The sequence below is a fragment of the Larimichthys crocea genome, unplaced genomic scaffold (assembly GCF_000972845.2).
Source record: "Larimichthys crocea isolate SSNF unplaced genomic scaffold, L_crocea_2.0 scaffold319, whole genome shotgun sequence".
In the NCBI taxonomy this organism is placed as follows: domain Eukaryota; kingdom Metazoa; phylum Chordata; class Actinopteri; family Sciaenidae; genus Larimichthys; species Larimichthys crocea.
Window position 1 is genome coordinate 261,041 of NW_020854203.1, and position 15,721 is coordinate 276,761.

Genomic DNA, 15,721 nt, shown 5'->3' on the forward strand with positions numbered 1-15,721 from the left:
CATATTCTTCTTTTAAGTCTGTTTGATTCTGAGTATATGAGCTGTCATATTATGTCTGTATCGTTCAGTGATTTTCTATACAATGTATTGTATTCTTACATTCATTTCCAGCCCTGACCCTCACCGCGGAAATTCTTCTTGCTCGGCTCGGCTCTTTTCTTTCTTTCTTTCATGTATTTATTTATTTATTATATCACTTTCTTTGGTTATAGGATTGTGTGTCCATGTGTGTATCGCTCCCTCATGTCCACTGCCTATGTTTACATTCACTTCATTTTATCTAATGGATTTCTGTATCTTGTTCACCATGACATGTGTTTGAGAGCCTGTGTTTAGTGCTCTTTTTCTTGTAGAAAAATTCAATGAATAAATCATATATATGAAAAAAAAATCATATTCTAGTTCCTACCACCTCTCCTGATGTAAAATATCCTAACCATCCTGATTCCTTGCCTAACTCTAACCACTTGAACCCCCATCTTTGACCCTAACCCCTTGCCACTTAGACTAATTCATTCCTGAACCTAACCACTTACCTGGATCCACTACTTCCCCGGAGATGGACTGTCCTAATCTTAACAGGTCTGAACCCGTTGCCTAACCCTAACCACTCGGATTTAGATCTTCAGTAATTTCTCTACTAACCCAAACACAACAACTTCCTATCTCACACTGATTTTAAACTGTCTTGAAATGCACTTTGTCTTTAATGTGCTGTATAAATAAACTGATTTGACAAGAAGATAGATATTGCATACACACACATCAATACAGTGAAAGTCCAGTGAAACCCCGGATTTTTATCTAATGCACCTAACCTCATTTTATGTGAAAAAAGGCACAGCTAAAACTACATTAAGGCCAATGTTTCAACCTCACTGAATACCTGCATCGCAGCAGAAAAGGGGAAAAAAGGGCCCACTCAGCAGAGCTACGTGGCTGCAGGGACCAGAAATTGAACCGAGGCTGCCAGGATTATCCATACATATTTTTATACTGCACAACAATACACCAGCAAAAGCAACAGCTTTGGCCCAAAACAGTCACATTCAGAGGCAGACTGAGTCAGCAACACCTACACCGAACAATAAAGCAACACCACAGGGTTCAATAGGTTGCACAAAAATCCAGGTGTTAGATTTGAGCTATTGTATAGAAGCGAACAGTTCATCTCATTATGGTAGCATTGTTAGCCGTCTGAGAAATCAAATGCAATCACGGTAGTGTTTGAGTCCATGCTTGACTTGACTTATTTTCACAGTATTTCTAATTAAATGTAAATTGGTCCAAAGTGAGGGAAAACCAAACAGAGATCAATTTAAAGAATCTCTGTGAAAGGAATGATAAAAACTGCCGGTGCAGAAGCAGCAGATTCTGTCAAACTCTTCAGATCAGGCTTTAGCTGGAGGCTCCCGCAGTTCATTTCAAGGCAGATTTGATGTCAGCCCGTTGATACGATGGGAAGAGAACGCAAAAAATCAGCATGCCCTGCATATCATTTCTCAGCCACGTCAAAGCTCTCACTTGGAGTCTGTCACATGGAGATATTAGGATCACTAAGAAGTGCGATGTGTATATGTCAGGACGCACAGGTGTGTGTCGCAATTTGAAATGGATGAAGAAAAAGAACAACTAGTGACCATAAGGCTCCTTATTAGAGCTACAGCTGATGATTACTTAGCCTGATAATTAGACTGAGTTGTGTTTCATGTTGTTATTAAGTCTGACATTGTGTTACATCATGTTAGCTTGTTTCTGTTTGGAAAAGAAGGCCTTTCGTTGTTGTCTACTACAGGCTAAAGAAGTGCTGCTTTGTAGGATGGTCAAACCCCAAACCGGGGCAGGGTTTGAACATCTCTTTCTCGCTCTAGCTTTTTTTGTGTGGCACTTTCCATGTGAGCGACTGATTGCAACACTCTGACTGTCTGAAAATGCAGCATTATCCATACATTTAAGGGACTAATGTGTAGGATTCAGTGCCATCCTACAATGCACCTATTATTTGCAATGCCCTTATCTCACCCTCTCCTTCTTAGTTTAATGGAGAAACAAATGGCTCCAAATAAAGCCAGTGTTTAGTTTGTCCATTTTGAGCTATGGACATGTCCATGGTGGACTCCATTGAAGAAGACCCATGGCACCTCTAGATAGGATATAAGAACAAAAACATAAATTCAGCTTGTTATCCACCAATGAAAACATAGTTATCATATTATATTCCATTTCTGACTTATTATGTAAAGCCCTTTAATCTTACACATTGGACCTTTAAACAATATTCCAATCCTCCGTGTTTCCCAGCTTTTCACTCTGCCTTTGAGTGGCAATTAGGAGCAGCTACAAACACATTCACTCTTCAGACAGTATGAATTACATCTCTTCAAACCAACTCAAAGCAAGCTGCACAGCCGCATTGATCTTATTCACAAATGTCAGATATGAAGATGATGTTCCTATTCTTAAGCCTGTCTACAAGCTCTGAATAGTCCCTGAATAGCACTGTTACTCTTATTTTGCTCAATTAATCATATAGAAATGCCAAATTGCTTTTTCATGTCTGCTCGAAGATATTCAAGATTTACAGGGTTATTAAAAAAATCCAATCAACACATCTAAGAAGATGGAACCAGCTAAAGTTTGGCAGTTTTAAAATAATTTATGTCACTCTACTGATCAATTAATGGACCGGTTGTTTTGTGGCACTCCTCCTCATCACACCCCCAAACTCAATTATGACACCTCATAAGATCTAGTGAAGTGGAGGGGTCAGTGAAGTCAACCAGAAATAGATAAGGAGGCTCATAATTAGTTAGTAATGGCAGGTTAGACACCTCAGCAGGAGAATTTCGCCGCTGCGCCGAGCCCACGACAGAAGGACTCTGCCAATAAGAGCCCGGAGTTAATTAAAAGACCTGGCCGTGTGCTGAGGTCTTAAGTGTCCTTATTCTGATAAAATGTTAAAGCCTCTGCTACATACCCACTCGACAGACTCAGACAGCGAGTGGACCTCTCAATAAAATTACAGCTGAATCACTTCCTTCCTCTCACTCCCTCTTTCATTCCACACCTTCTGTGAAGGAGGGCTGGAATGATTCATTCTATTATTGATTGATCTGCTGTATGTTATTTTTTCAGCTGGCCGATTAAAGTTGCACTCCACTTATTTTACACATGGGACAACCCAGGTAAAACTGAGCCAGTACAGACTGTTGTCTCGTGTCTTCTGTGGCTCTGTCAGCTCTCACATCAAAAATATAAACCTGGTGTGTTTCTTTTATAACAGGAAGGCTGTGTTACAAACTGGGGATAGTTGGATGTTTACCAGGCAGAATTGGAAACTAACAAGTACTATTGACTTCCTATAAGGAAAGTGTTTTTCGAGGGGCGATACTAAATAGATGGAGTAGTTTTTTAATTGTTTGGATTATAAAATAGTGAGAAATCCTTATCACAATTTCCCAGAACCTGAGGTGACATCTTTTGAGTCAGTTTTTGCTCATTTAAAACTCAAAGATATTTAATTTATAGTGAATTAAAGCACAGCAAATCCTCACATGTGACAAGCTGGAATCATTTTTGCATTTAGCTTGAAGGACTTGCCGTTCTTTTCTTGTTGACTAATTGTCGGATCGCTTCACCAATAATCAATTAAATACATTATATAAGCTGTCATGCTAGTTATTTATAGAATATCATATGAGATGCCAAAATAGTTAACAGAGAGAGAGAGAGAGCAAGTCAGTGTACAGTACTGAGACCTGGCCCAGATTGTGACAGACAGAGAGGATAAGTACTCTGTTCCAAGTCTTCCTGCTCTGCTTTACAGCCCCAAACTCCTGGGAGCAGCTGTGAGCCTGTTCAATTTAGGCCAGACAGATGGAGACAGTGTTTGTGGTGATTGCATTAACATATCCAACCCCGATGAGAGAGGCGGTTTTGGAGGGAGGGCCAGCGAGTCGCTTCAGAAAGGAAGGGCAAGGAAGGAGGAGACAAAGGACGACGGACAAAAGCTTGGAGCTCACTGATTTTTCTCATTACCTCAACTCAATCCCTCCCCCACTCTTTCGCTCTTTATCCCTCTGGCTTTTCTTTTCTGTAGTCTCTTTACCATCCTTCGCTCTCTCTTTCACTCTATCGCTAAAGATGGCTGCAGGCTGATGTAAAGCAGCCATGTAGCGGCGAGTACCGGCAGCTTAGCAGGTGAGAGAAGGTGAGAGGCAGGATTCAGCTTCTCTGCTGACAGAATACATCTGAATACCAACAACCGTGCTGACAGGCACAAACACACACGCTAAAGTCCAAGACAGCACTTTGCTCCACGAGCAGTGTTCACTCCAACTTTGAATAGTTCCATATAACTTCATAAATGCAACTTTACCAAGTTTAAAAACACGTGAACCTCTGGAGAGACTAAAATCAAACTTAATATTTGCTTTGCATCTCAGTTCAGTGGCATTTCAGCATTCAGCAGCACATGAAATCTGCTGTCTGGACACTACTTGAGTGAGAGTTTCATCTAGTTTCTTTTATTTAGTAAGTAACCACAAAAAAATACAGTTATTTCTCTTCCCATTTTGATTTGCTTAATGCTCGCCCTTTTCTGTCTGATTGCAGTGAGTCTTTCAATTCTGTTTTGTGGGGATAAAGAGAGGAAGAGATTGTGCTGGAACCAAAACATGTGTGAGTTTTAAACAGGCAGTGACGCCAAACATAGATTATTTGTCTCAAGCCGAAGAATCACTCAAGAGGAAACCTTAGCCTGATGGTGCAACTAGATAGGTCAAGAGGTCAGCAAAATAATTAAGAATATTTCTTTGGGGACCACAAATATTTATACAAATTTGAATGGCAATCTGCCAGGCACTTGTTAATAGCAACATCTTTGTTGATACCTCACTAAACTCAGCACTGCACTCCTCCACTCAGGCAAAAAAAAAAAAAAGCGATGCAATTACACTTTTACCAAACATAAAAAGCATAACAAGAGCTATAATCTCAACACTTTGGCTCTGAGTGCTTCCTCCCTGTAATGAAGTGTGTGACACCCCCACCTGGAGCAATCAAACACCAGAGAGAGAGCCAGAGGGAGTCTGCGTATCCAGCTCGGGTGAGAGCTGCATGCATCCACACTAATCATTAGCAGCAGCTGGGAGGCTTGAAAACTCTGGCAAACTGTCTGTCTCTGCATAGGTGGGAATATGTTGGAGTGCCGAACCTTATGCTGTGATGAGATCTGAGGGATAAATGATAAGAAGTTGGAGCTCAAGTGTTTTTTGGTTGGCGTGTGTGTGTGTGTCACAAGTCCCCCATTAAAATTCTTGCTGGTGTTGAAAGCGCTCTTCAGCCCAAATGCAGCTTGTTTTGATGGAGCTGCTCCGTCTTTTCAATCCGACAGAAACATGGAGGAGCGACGCATGGAGAAGGGTTACCCCGAGGACGTTTAAGGACGGCCTTGTTCTCTCGGTTTGAGCTTGCATGTATTTCAGTCTGTGTCACTCTAAATACATAACCGATGCTACGCAGCAGACTCGAGATGAGCTGTTCTAAAAATATTCACACCTTCGTTGCCTAATTTGTTTTCATCATCCACATGCATAGAGTTCATTTAGATGATAAATCTAAACCAAAAGGTTTTCAAAAACATTTCTTCCAGCTGGAAGTATTCCCTCTGCTATATTCTACTGAGTATGAATTATATCATAAATCCTGGATTTAGATGCTGTATCAGGTTACCTCTGTTCATTTGTGCTTTATTGAGATTAATTATCTATACTAAGGCCTTTAAGTATGGAGGTATGCAATAGAACATTTTGGGACTGTAAAGTAAACAATGAGTTAGAAGTGAGTAATACATTCCTGCTTTCAGAAAAGTATTAACAATGGTGACAATAGAGGGGATCTGTATTTGGGTTGATTACTGGGAACTGAGATCCCTGACTAACCAGGAATTATAATCAAACTCTATTCCCTTTTCTCAGGAAAACACTCGCTGTACTCAGAATCCAGGAGTTTTAGCACGGCTGATCATTTTTTTAGTGAATCAAGTGGCGTGCAAAATGTGTAAACACACCGCAGCCACTGAATCAGCCATGCAAGCCTCCATCCAGAGCAGTATTCAACAGGTAGAGCATCGAGTGCAGAGCACTAATGCTACAACATCCAACAGTCCTGTACATCCTGCTCATTAAGACAAATCTTATTAGCCCGGCTATTAATTTAACACTCCTCGTCATTTGCTGCCCAGTTTTTAAGCCTTGATCATTTGCCCTGATTCTCTTTATTTATTTCTCTTTATTATATATTATTTCATGATTAATTGCCTGCAGTTCTGTGTTTGAAATCAACTTCCTTTATTGCCAGAATTATCCTGGGTAAAATAGAAGATAGAAATAAGTTTATATTAGTCATTTGATTCATAAAAGAGATCTATATATATTCTTCCTTTGCCCGTGTGTCACTTACACATTGGTCGTGAAGATGCCGTAGATGAGGTCCTGCTCGGGCAGGTAGAAGGTGCTCTGCAGTTCATTGTAGTAGAATGGGATCTCCCCGGAGCGGGAGCAGTTAAGCCTCGCCTTCATGAACGTGGTCCAGGTGTCCTCGAGGAGGAATCTCCCGCCGATATCATTCTTGCAGACTCGTGCCACGCGGGAATACACAGTCTTGCCGCAGTCGTGCTCCACTGCGTTCTCCCTCAGGAAGAAGAAGGTGAAGAGGCCGATGTCATAAGCTGAGATGAAGTGGGGCTCTGCCGGGGAGAAAGGGAGGGAGGAAGAGGAGCATTACACAGTGACTCCAGGAAAACAGACATATTTGCAACATTTATCTTCTTGATGTTGCTGCTTTGACCCTTACTCCTCATTATCGATCGCAGTAAGAACTTCAGATTTCTACTGTTACACTCCTTTTTAAGACGTTCTGGGAAAGAGCCTCAATGTCAAATGTGTAAATGAGAAAGAGAAGGTGCAGAGGGAGGAAAGGAGAAAAAATGGTTACTAATAAATCCGTCTGATGTTTTGATGGTAAATCCATGGAGCTATGTCTGTTTAACTAGAGGCCCGTGCTGCTTTTATTGCCCTGCGTGACACAGCGAGTGATTAATGTCCCTCCCTGCTGGGTGGGTTATCACGTAAAGCAGACTGAATAACAGTTTGAAAGGGACGTTACTGTCATCCTGTGTAAACATGACTCATCACAGACCACTAAATTCATTGCTGTGAGAGTGCAGGGGGAAATGGCTTAAACCTGTGTCTTTATAATAGCCTGAAGAATCAGTTCAACCAAATCACATTTTCCCTCTTTTAGTATCTTATCAATCACACGTTTGGAATTTTAGCACAGGTCTGTCTGACATTCTGCAGACACCTTAATGCAGTCGAGGTGAGTGGCATTTTGTTTGTGTAATAAAAAAAAAAAGACATTTGGAAAACTGGACTTGTCCTGGTGTCTCATTCATTCATTCAACTACTTTAAATAGTTTGAAATAAGAAATCCAAACATCCAGAGTGAGAAGCTGCTGTAATCTGGGGAAACTGCAGCCCATACATGATTTATTGTTTCAGATGAAGTTGACATCTTTGGGATGTGTTGTGTTCACTGGGGAGCACAATGCAGATGATGTGAGACTGTGTTAGCTTGATATTCACAAATCCACTGTCTGACACTGTCATTTGATATAAAAATTTGATATAATAATTATCAAAGCTCACCCGTTTAACAAACAGAATAACTACCTTCTTGTCACATTTCTGATTTTTAAGCCATAGTTTCAAACTCAACATTCTAAAAACAGAAACATCCACCGTGCCGCTGTGACACCGAGCCGACTGTGACTCCATCACACTCGACTTTTGTTTTCTAACTCTGTGTTTTTCTTCTTCTTTCAGGCGAGTACTACTCGTGCGCAGAAACGATGAAACAGAAAATACTCCTCTGCTACTGTCATTTCAGCTCCCCGCTGGGACCCATTTATCGCGAGTGATATCACACACTCGTACATGCACACAAGTGCAAAAGCATATGGAGGAATGAATCTTAATTTGAACAGATGCGTGCACACCCATAAACAAAAATCATAATAATAAAAACAAGAGAGAAGCAGTCACACACACACACACACACACATCATGTCACAGACGGGATAGTCTACACGTAGTTTTACATTCCACTTCATTTTACTAATGGATTTCTGTATCTTGTTCAACCATGACATGTTTTGGGGGCCTGTGTTAGTGCTCTTTTTCTTGTAGAAAAATCAATGAATAAATCAATATATGAAAAAAAAAAAACATATCTAGTTCCTACCACCTCTACTGATGTAAAATATCCTAACCATCCTGATTCCTTGACTAACCCTAACCACTTGAACCCCCATCTTTGACCCTAACCATTAAGGACCTCTTGCCACTTAGACTCATTCATTCCCGAACCCAACCACTTACCTGGATCCACTACTTCCCCGGAGGTGGACTGTCCTAATCCTAACGTCTGAACCTGTTCTAACCCTAACCCTCGGATTTAGATCTTCACGCATTTCTCTACTAACCCAACACAACAACTTCCTATCTCACATGATTTTAAACTGTCTGAAATGCACTTTGTCTTTAATGTGCGTATAAATAAACTGATTTGACAAGAAAATTTGTGCATGAATTGCATACACACACATCAATACAGTGAAAGTCCAGTGAAACCCCGGGTTTTTATCTAATGCACCTAACCTCATTTTATGTGAAAAAAGGCACAGCTAAAACTACATTAAGGCCAATGTTCAACCTCACTGAATACCTGCATCGCAGCAGAAAAGGGGAAAAAAGGGCCCACTCAGCAGAGCTACTTGGCTGCAGGGACCAGAAATGAACCGGGCTGCCAGGATTATCCATACTTTTTTTATACGTCACAACAATACACCAGCAAAAGCACACAGCTTTGCCCAAAACAGTCACATTCAGAGGCAGACTGATCGCAACACTACAACACCAACCGAACAATAACAACACCACACAGGTTTCAATAGGTTCACAAAAATCCAGGTGTTAGATTTGAGCTTTGTATAGAAGCGAACTTTCATCTCATTATGGTACAGTTTTACCGTCTGAGAAATCAAATGCAATCACTGTAGTTTGAGTCCATGCTTGACTTGACTTATTTTCACAGTATTTCTAATTAAATGTAAATTGGTCCAAGTGAGGAAAACCAAACAGAGATCAATTTAAAGAATCTCTGTGAAAGGAATGATAAAAACTGCCGTTGCAGAAGCAGCAGATTCTGTCAAACTCTCTCAGATCAGGCTTTAGCTGGAGGCTCCCGCAGTTCATTCTCAAGGCAGATTTGATGTCAGCCCTTGATACGATGGGAAGAGAAACGCAAAAAAATCAGCATGCCCTGCATATCATTTCTCAGCCACGTCAAAGCTCTCACTTGGAGTCTGTCACATGGGGAATTAGGATCACTAAGAAGGCGATGTGCATATGTCGGGACGCAAGGTGTGTGTCGCAATTGTGAATGGAATGAAGAAAAGAACAACTAGTGACCATAAGGCTCCTATTAGAGCTACAGCTGATGATTACTTAGCCTGATAATTAGACTGAGTTGTTGTCATGTTGTTATTAAGTCTGACATTGGTGTACATCATGTTAGCTTGTTTCTGTTTTGGAAAAGAAGGCCTTTCGTTGTTGTCTACTACAGGCAAAGAAGTGCTGCTTTGTAGGATGGTCAAACCCCAAACCGGGGCAGGGTTTGACATCTCTTTCTCCTCGCTCGCTTTTTTTTGTGTGGCACTTTCCATGTGAGCGACTGATTGCAACACTCTGACTGTCTGAAAATGGCAGCATTATCCATACATTTAAGGGACTAATGTGTAGGATTCAGTGATCCTACAATGCACCTATTATTTGCAATGCACCTTATCTCACCCTCTCCTTCTTAGTTTAATGGAGAAAAATGGCTCCAATAAAGCCAGTGTTTAGTTTGTCCATTTTGAGCTATGGACATGTCCATGGTGGACTCCATTGAAGAAGACCCATGGCACCTCTAGATAGGATATAAGAACAAAAACATAAATTCAGCTTGTTATCCACCAATGAAAACATAGTTATCATATTATATCCATTTCTGACTTATTATGTAAAGCCCTTTAATCTTACACTTGGACCTTAAACAATCCAATCCTCCGTTTTCCCAGCTTTTCACTCTGCTTTGAGTGGCAATTTAGGAGCAGCTACAAACCATTCACTCTTCACGACAGTATGAATTACAATCTCTTCAAACCAACTCAAAGCAAGCTGCACGCCGCATTGATCTTATTCACAAATGTCAGATATGAAGATGATGTTCCTATTCTACCTGTCTACAAGCTCTGAATAGTCCCTGAATAGCACTGTTACTCTTATTTGTCTCAATTAATCATATAGAAATGCCAAATTGCTTTTTTCATCTGTCTCTCGAAAGATATCAAGATTTACAGGGTATTAAAAAAATCCAATCAACACATCTAAAGATGGAAACCAGCTAAAGTTTGGCAGTTTAAAATAATTTATGTCACTCTACTGATCAATTAATGGACCGGTTGTTTTGTGGCACTCCTCCTCATCACACACCCCCAAACTCAATTATGACACCTCATAAGATCTAGTGAAGTGGAGGGGTCAGTGAAGTCAACCAGAAATAGATAAGGAGGCTCAAATTAGTTAGTAATGGCAGGTTAGACACCTCAGCAGGAGAATTTCGCGCCGCTGCGCCGAGCCCACGACAGAAGGACTCTGCCAATAAGGAGCCCGGAGTTATTAAAAGACCTGGCCGTGTGCTGAGGTCTTAAGTTTCCTTATCTGATAAAGGTTAAAGCCTCTGCTACATACCCACTCGACAGACTCAGACAGCGAGTGGACCTCTCAATAAAATACAGCTGAACACTTCTTCCTCTCACCTCCCTTTCTCATTCCACACTCCGGTGAAGGAGGGCTGGAATGATTCATTCTATTATTGGATCTGCGGTATGTTATTTTTTCAGCTGGCCGATTAAAGTTGCACTCCACTTATTTACACATGGGACAACCCAGGTAAAACTGAGCCAGTACAGACTGTTGTCTCGTGTTTCTGTGGCTCTGTCAGCTCCACATCAAAAATATAAACCTGTGTGTTTCTTTTTTTATAACAGGAAGGCTGTGGTTACAAACTGGGGTAGTTTTGGATGTTTACCAGGCAGAAATTGGAAACTAACAAGTACTATTGACTTCCATAAGGAAAGTGTTTTTTCGAGGGGTGATACTAATAGATGGAGTAGTTTTTTAATTGTTTGGATTATAAATAGTGAGAAATCTTATCACAATTCCCAGAACCTGAGGTGACATCTTTGAGTCAGTTTTTTGCCATTTAAAAACTCAAAGATATTAATTTAAGTGAATTAAAGACAGCAAATCCTCACATGTGACAACGGGGAATCATTTTTGCATTTAGCTGAAGGACTTGCCGTTCTTTTCTTGTTGACTAGTGCGGATCGCTTACCAATAATCAATTAAATACATTATATAAGCTGTCACTCTAGTTTATTTATAGAATAATATGAGATGCAAAATAGTTAACAGAGAGAGAGAGAGCAGTTCAGTGTACAGTACTGAGACCTGGCCCAGATTGTGACAGACAGAGAGGATAAGTACTCTGTTCCAAGTCTTCCTGCCTGCTTTACAGCCCCAAACTCCTGGGAGCAGCTGTGAGCCTGTTCAATTTAGGCCAGAAAGATGGAGACAGTGTTTTGGTGATTGCATTAACATATCCAACCCCGATGAGAGAGGCGGTTTTGGAGGAGGGCCAGCGAGTCGCTTCAGAAAGGAAGGGCAAGGAAGGAGGAGACAAAGGACGACGGACAAAAGCTTGGAGCCACTGATTTTTCTCATTACCTCAACCAATCCTCCCCCACTCTTTCGCTCTTTATCCTCTGGCTTTCTTTTCTGTAGTCTCTTTACCATCCTTCGCTCTCCTCTTCACTCTATCGCTAAAGATGGCTGCAGGCTGATGTAAAGCAGCCATGTAGCGGCGAGTACCGGCAGCTTAGCAGGTGAGAGAAGGTGAGAGGCAGGATTCAGCTTCTCTGCTGACAGAATACAACGAATACCAACAACCGTGCTGACAGGCACAAACACACACGCTAAAGTCCAAGACAGCACTTTGCTCCACGAGCAGTGTTCACATCCAACTTTGAATAGTCCATAAACTTCATAATGCAACTTACCAAGTTTAAAAACACGTGAACCTCTGGAGAGACTAAAATCAAACTTAATATTTGCTTTGCATCTCAGTCAGTGGCATTTCAGCATTCAGCAGCACATGAAATCTGCTGTCTGGACACTACTTGAGTGAGAGTTTCATCTAGTTTTTTTATTAGTAAGTAACCACAAAAAAATACAGTTATTTCTCTTCCCATTTTGATTGCTTAATGCTCGCCCTTTTCTGTCTGATGCAGTGAGTCTTTCAATTCTGTTTGTGGGGATAAAGAGAGAAGAGATTGTGCTGAAACCAAAACATGTGTGAGTTTTAAACAGGCAGTGACGCCAAACATAGATTATTTGTCTCAAGCGAAGAATCACTCAAGAGGAAACTTAGCCTGATGGTGCAACTAGATAGGTCAAGAGGTCAGCAAAATAATTAAGAATATTTTCTTTGGGGACCACAAATATTTATACAAATTTGAATGGCAATTCGGCCAGGCACTTGTTAATAGCAACATCTTTGTTGATACCCTACTACTAAACTCAGCATGCACTCCTCCACTCAGGCAAAAAAAAAAAAAAGCGATGCAATTACACTTTTACCAAACATAAAAAGCATAACAAGAGCTATAACTCAACACTTTGGCTCTGAGTGCTTCCTCCCTGTAATGAAGTGTGTGACACCCCCACCTGGAGCAATCAAACACCAGAGAGAGAGCCAGAGGGAGTCTGCGTATCCAGCTCGGGTGAGAGCTGCATGCATCCACACTAATCATTAGCAGCAGTGGGAGGCTTGAAAACTCTGGCAAACTGTCTGTCTCTGCAAGGGTGGAATAGTTGGAGTGCCGAACCTTATGGGTGATGAGATCTGAGGGATAAATGATAAGAAGTTGGAGCTCAAGTGTTTTTTGGTTGGCGTGTGTGTGTGGTCACAAGTCCCCCATTAAAATTCTGGCTGGTGTTGAAAGCGCTCTTCAGCCCAAATGCAGCTTGTTTTGATGGAGTGCTCCCGTCTTTCAATCCGACAGAAACATGGAGGAGCGACGCATGGAGAAGGGTTACCCCGAGGACGTTTAAGGACGGCCTTGTTCTCTCAGTTTGAGCTGCAGGTATTTCAGCTGTGTCACACTAAATACATAAACGATGCTACGCAGCAGACGAGATGAACTGTTCTAAAAATATCACACCTTCGTTGCCTAATTTGTTTTCATCATCATCCACATGCATAGAGTTCATTTAGATATAATCTAAACCAAAAGGTTTTCAAAAACATTTCTTCCAGCTGGAAGTATTCCCTCTGCTATATTTCTGAGGATATGAATTATATCATAAACCCTGGATTTAGATGCTGTATCAGGTTACCTCTGTTCATTGTGCTTTATTGAGATTAATTATCTATACTAAGGCCTTTAAGTAGGGAGGTATGCAATAGAACATTTTGGGACTGTAAAGTAAACAATGAGTTAGAAGTGAGTAATACATTCCTGCTTTCAGAAAAGTATTAACAATGGTGACAATAGAGGGGATCTGTATTTGGGTTGATTACTGGGAACTGAGATCCTGACTAACCAGGAATTATAATCAAACTCTATTCCCTTTTCTCAGGAAAACACTCGCTGTACTCAGAATCCAGGAGTTTTAGCACGGCTGATCATTTTTTTAGTGAATCAAGTGGCGTGAAAATGTGTAAACACACGCAGCCACTGAATCAGCCATGCAAGCCCTCCAGAGCAGTATTCAACAGGTAGAGCATCGAGTGCAGAGCACTAATGCTACAACATCCAACAGTCCTGTACATCCTGCTCATTAAGACAAATCTTATTAGCCCGGCTATTAATTAACACTCCTCGTCATTGCTGCCCAGTTTTTAAGCCTTGATCATTTGCCCTGATTCTCTTATTTATTTATTCTCTTTATTAATATATTTCATGATTAATTGCCTGCAGTTCTGTGTTTGAAATCAACTTCCTTTATTGCCAGAATTACCTGGGTAAAATAGAAGATAGAAATAAGTTTTATATTAGTCATTGATTCAAAAAAGAGATCTATATATATTCTTCCTTTGCCTGTGTGTCACTTACACATTGGTCGTGAAGATGCCGTAGATGAGGTCCTGCTCGGGCAGGTAGAAGGTGCTCTGCAGTTCATTGTAGTAGAATGATATGGATCTCCCGGAGCGGGAGCAGTTAAGCCTCGCCTTCATGAACGTGGGTCCAGGTGTCCTCGAGGAGGAATTCCCGCCGATATCATTCTGGCAGACTCGTGCCACGCGGGAATACACAGTCTTGCCGCAGTCGTGCTCCACTGCGTTCTCCCTCAGGAAGAAGAAGGTGAAGAGGCCGATGTCATAAGCTGAGATGAAGTGGGGCCTGCCGGGGAGAAGGGAGGGAGGAAGAGGAGCATTACACAGTGACTCCAGGAAAACAGACATATTTGCAACATTTATCTTCTTGATGTTGCTGCTTTGACCCTGTACTCCTCATTATCGATCGCAGTAAGAACTTCAGATTTCTTACTACACTCCTTTTTAAGACGTTCTGGGAAAGAGCCTCAATGTCAAATGTGTAAATGAGAAAAGAGAAGGTGCAGAGGGAGGAAAGGAGAAAAAATGGTTACTAATAATCGTCTGATGTTTTGATGGTAAATACTGGAGCTATGTCTGTTTAACAGAGGCCCGTGCTGCTTTTATTGCCCTGCGTGACACAGCGAGTGATTAATGTCCCTCCCGGCTGGGTGGGTTATCACGTAAAGCAGACTGAATAACAGTTTGAAAGGGACGTTACGGTCATCCTGTGTAAACATGACTCACACAGACCACTAAATTCATTGCTGTGAGAGTGCAGGGGAAATGGCTTAAACCTGTGTCTTTATATAAGCCTGAAGAATCAGTTCAACCAAATCACATTTCCCTCTTTTAGTATCTTATCAATCACACGTTTGGAATTTTAGCACAGGTCTGTCTGACATTCTGCAGACCATTAATGCAGTCGAGGTGAGTGGCATTTTTTGTTTGTGTAATAAAAAAAAAAGACATTTGGAAACTGGACTTGTCCTGGTGTCTCATTCATTCATTCAACTACTTTAAATAGTTTGAAATAAGAAATCCAAACATCCAGAGTGAGAAGCTGCTGTAATCTGGGGAAACTGCAGCCCATACATGATTTATTGTTTCAGATGAAGTTGACATCTTTGGGATGTGTTTGTGTTCACTGGGGAGCACAATGCAGATGATGTGAGACTGTGTTAGCTTGATATTCACAAATCCACTGTCATGACCACTGGTCAAGTGGTTATATAAAAAAGTTGATATGAATTATACTAGAAGTCACACGCGGGGATTTAACAAACAGATAACTAGAAAAGAAAAAAAAGGGGACGTATCATATAGATCACAATTTCGGATGTGTTTGTATCAAAGCCATAGTGTTCAAAGCGCTACAAGCTGCTAAAACAGAAACACCACCGTGCCGCTGTGACACCGAGCCGACGTGGACTCATCAACACTCGACTTTTGTTTT

At 41.2% G+C, this 15,721-nt stretch overlaps 1 protein-coding gene across 4 annotated transcripts in view; it reads right to left on the bottom strand.

The window, feature by feature from the left end:
- The window catches only part of sema5ba (sema domain, seven thrombospondin repeats (type 1 and type 1-like), transmembrane domain (TM) and short cytoplasmic domain, (semaphorin) 5Ba), a 176,088-nt gene that overhangs the window by 42,315 nt on the left and 118,052 nt on the right, over positions 1-15,721 (bottom strand). For all 4 annotated transcript variants that reach the window (XM_019252967.2, XM_019252966.2, XM_010729895.3 and 1 more), the window contains one exon: positions 6,463-6,748. In XM_019252967.2, coding sequence (XP_019108512.2) covers positions 6,463-6,748 — 286 coding nt within the window. The remainder of the gene's footprint in view (positions 1-6,462; positions 6,749-15,721) is intronic.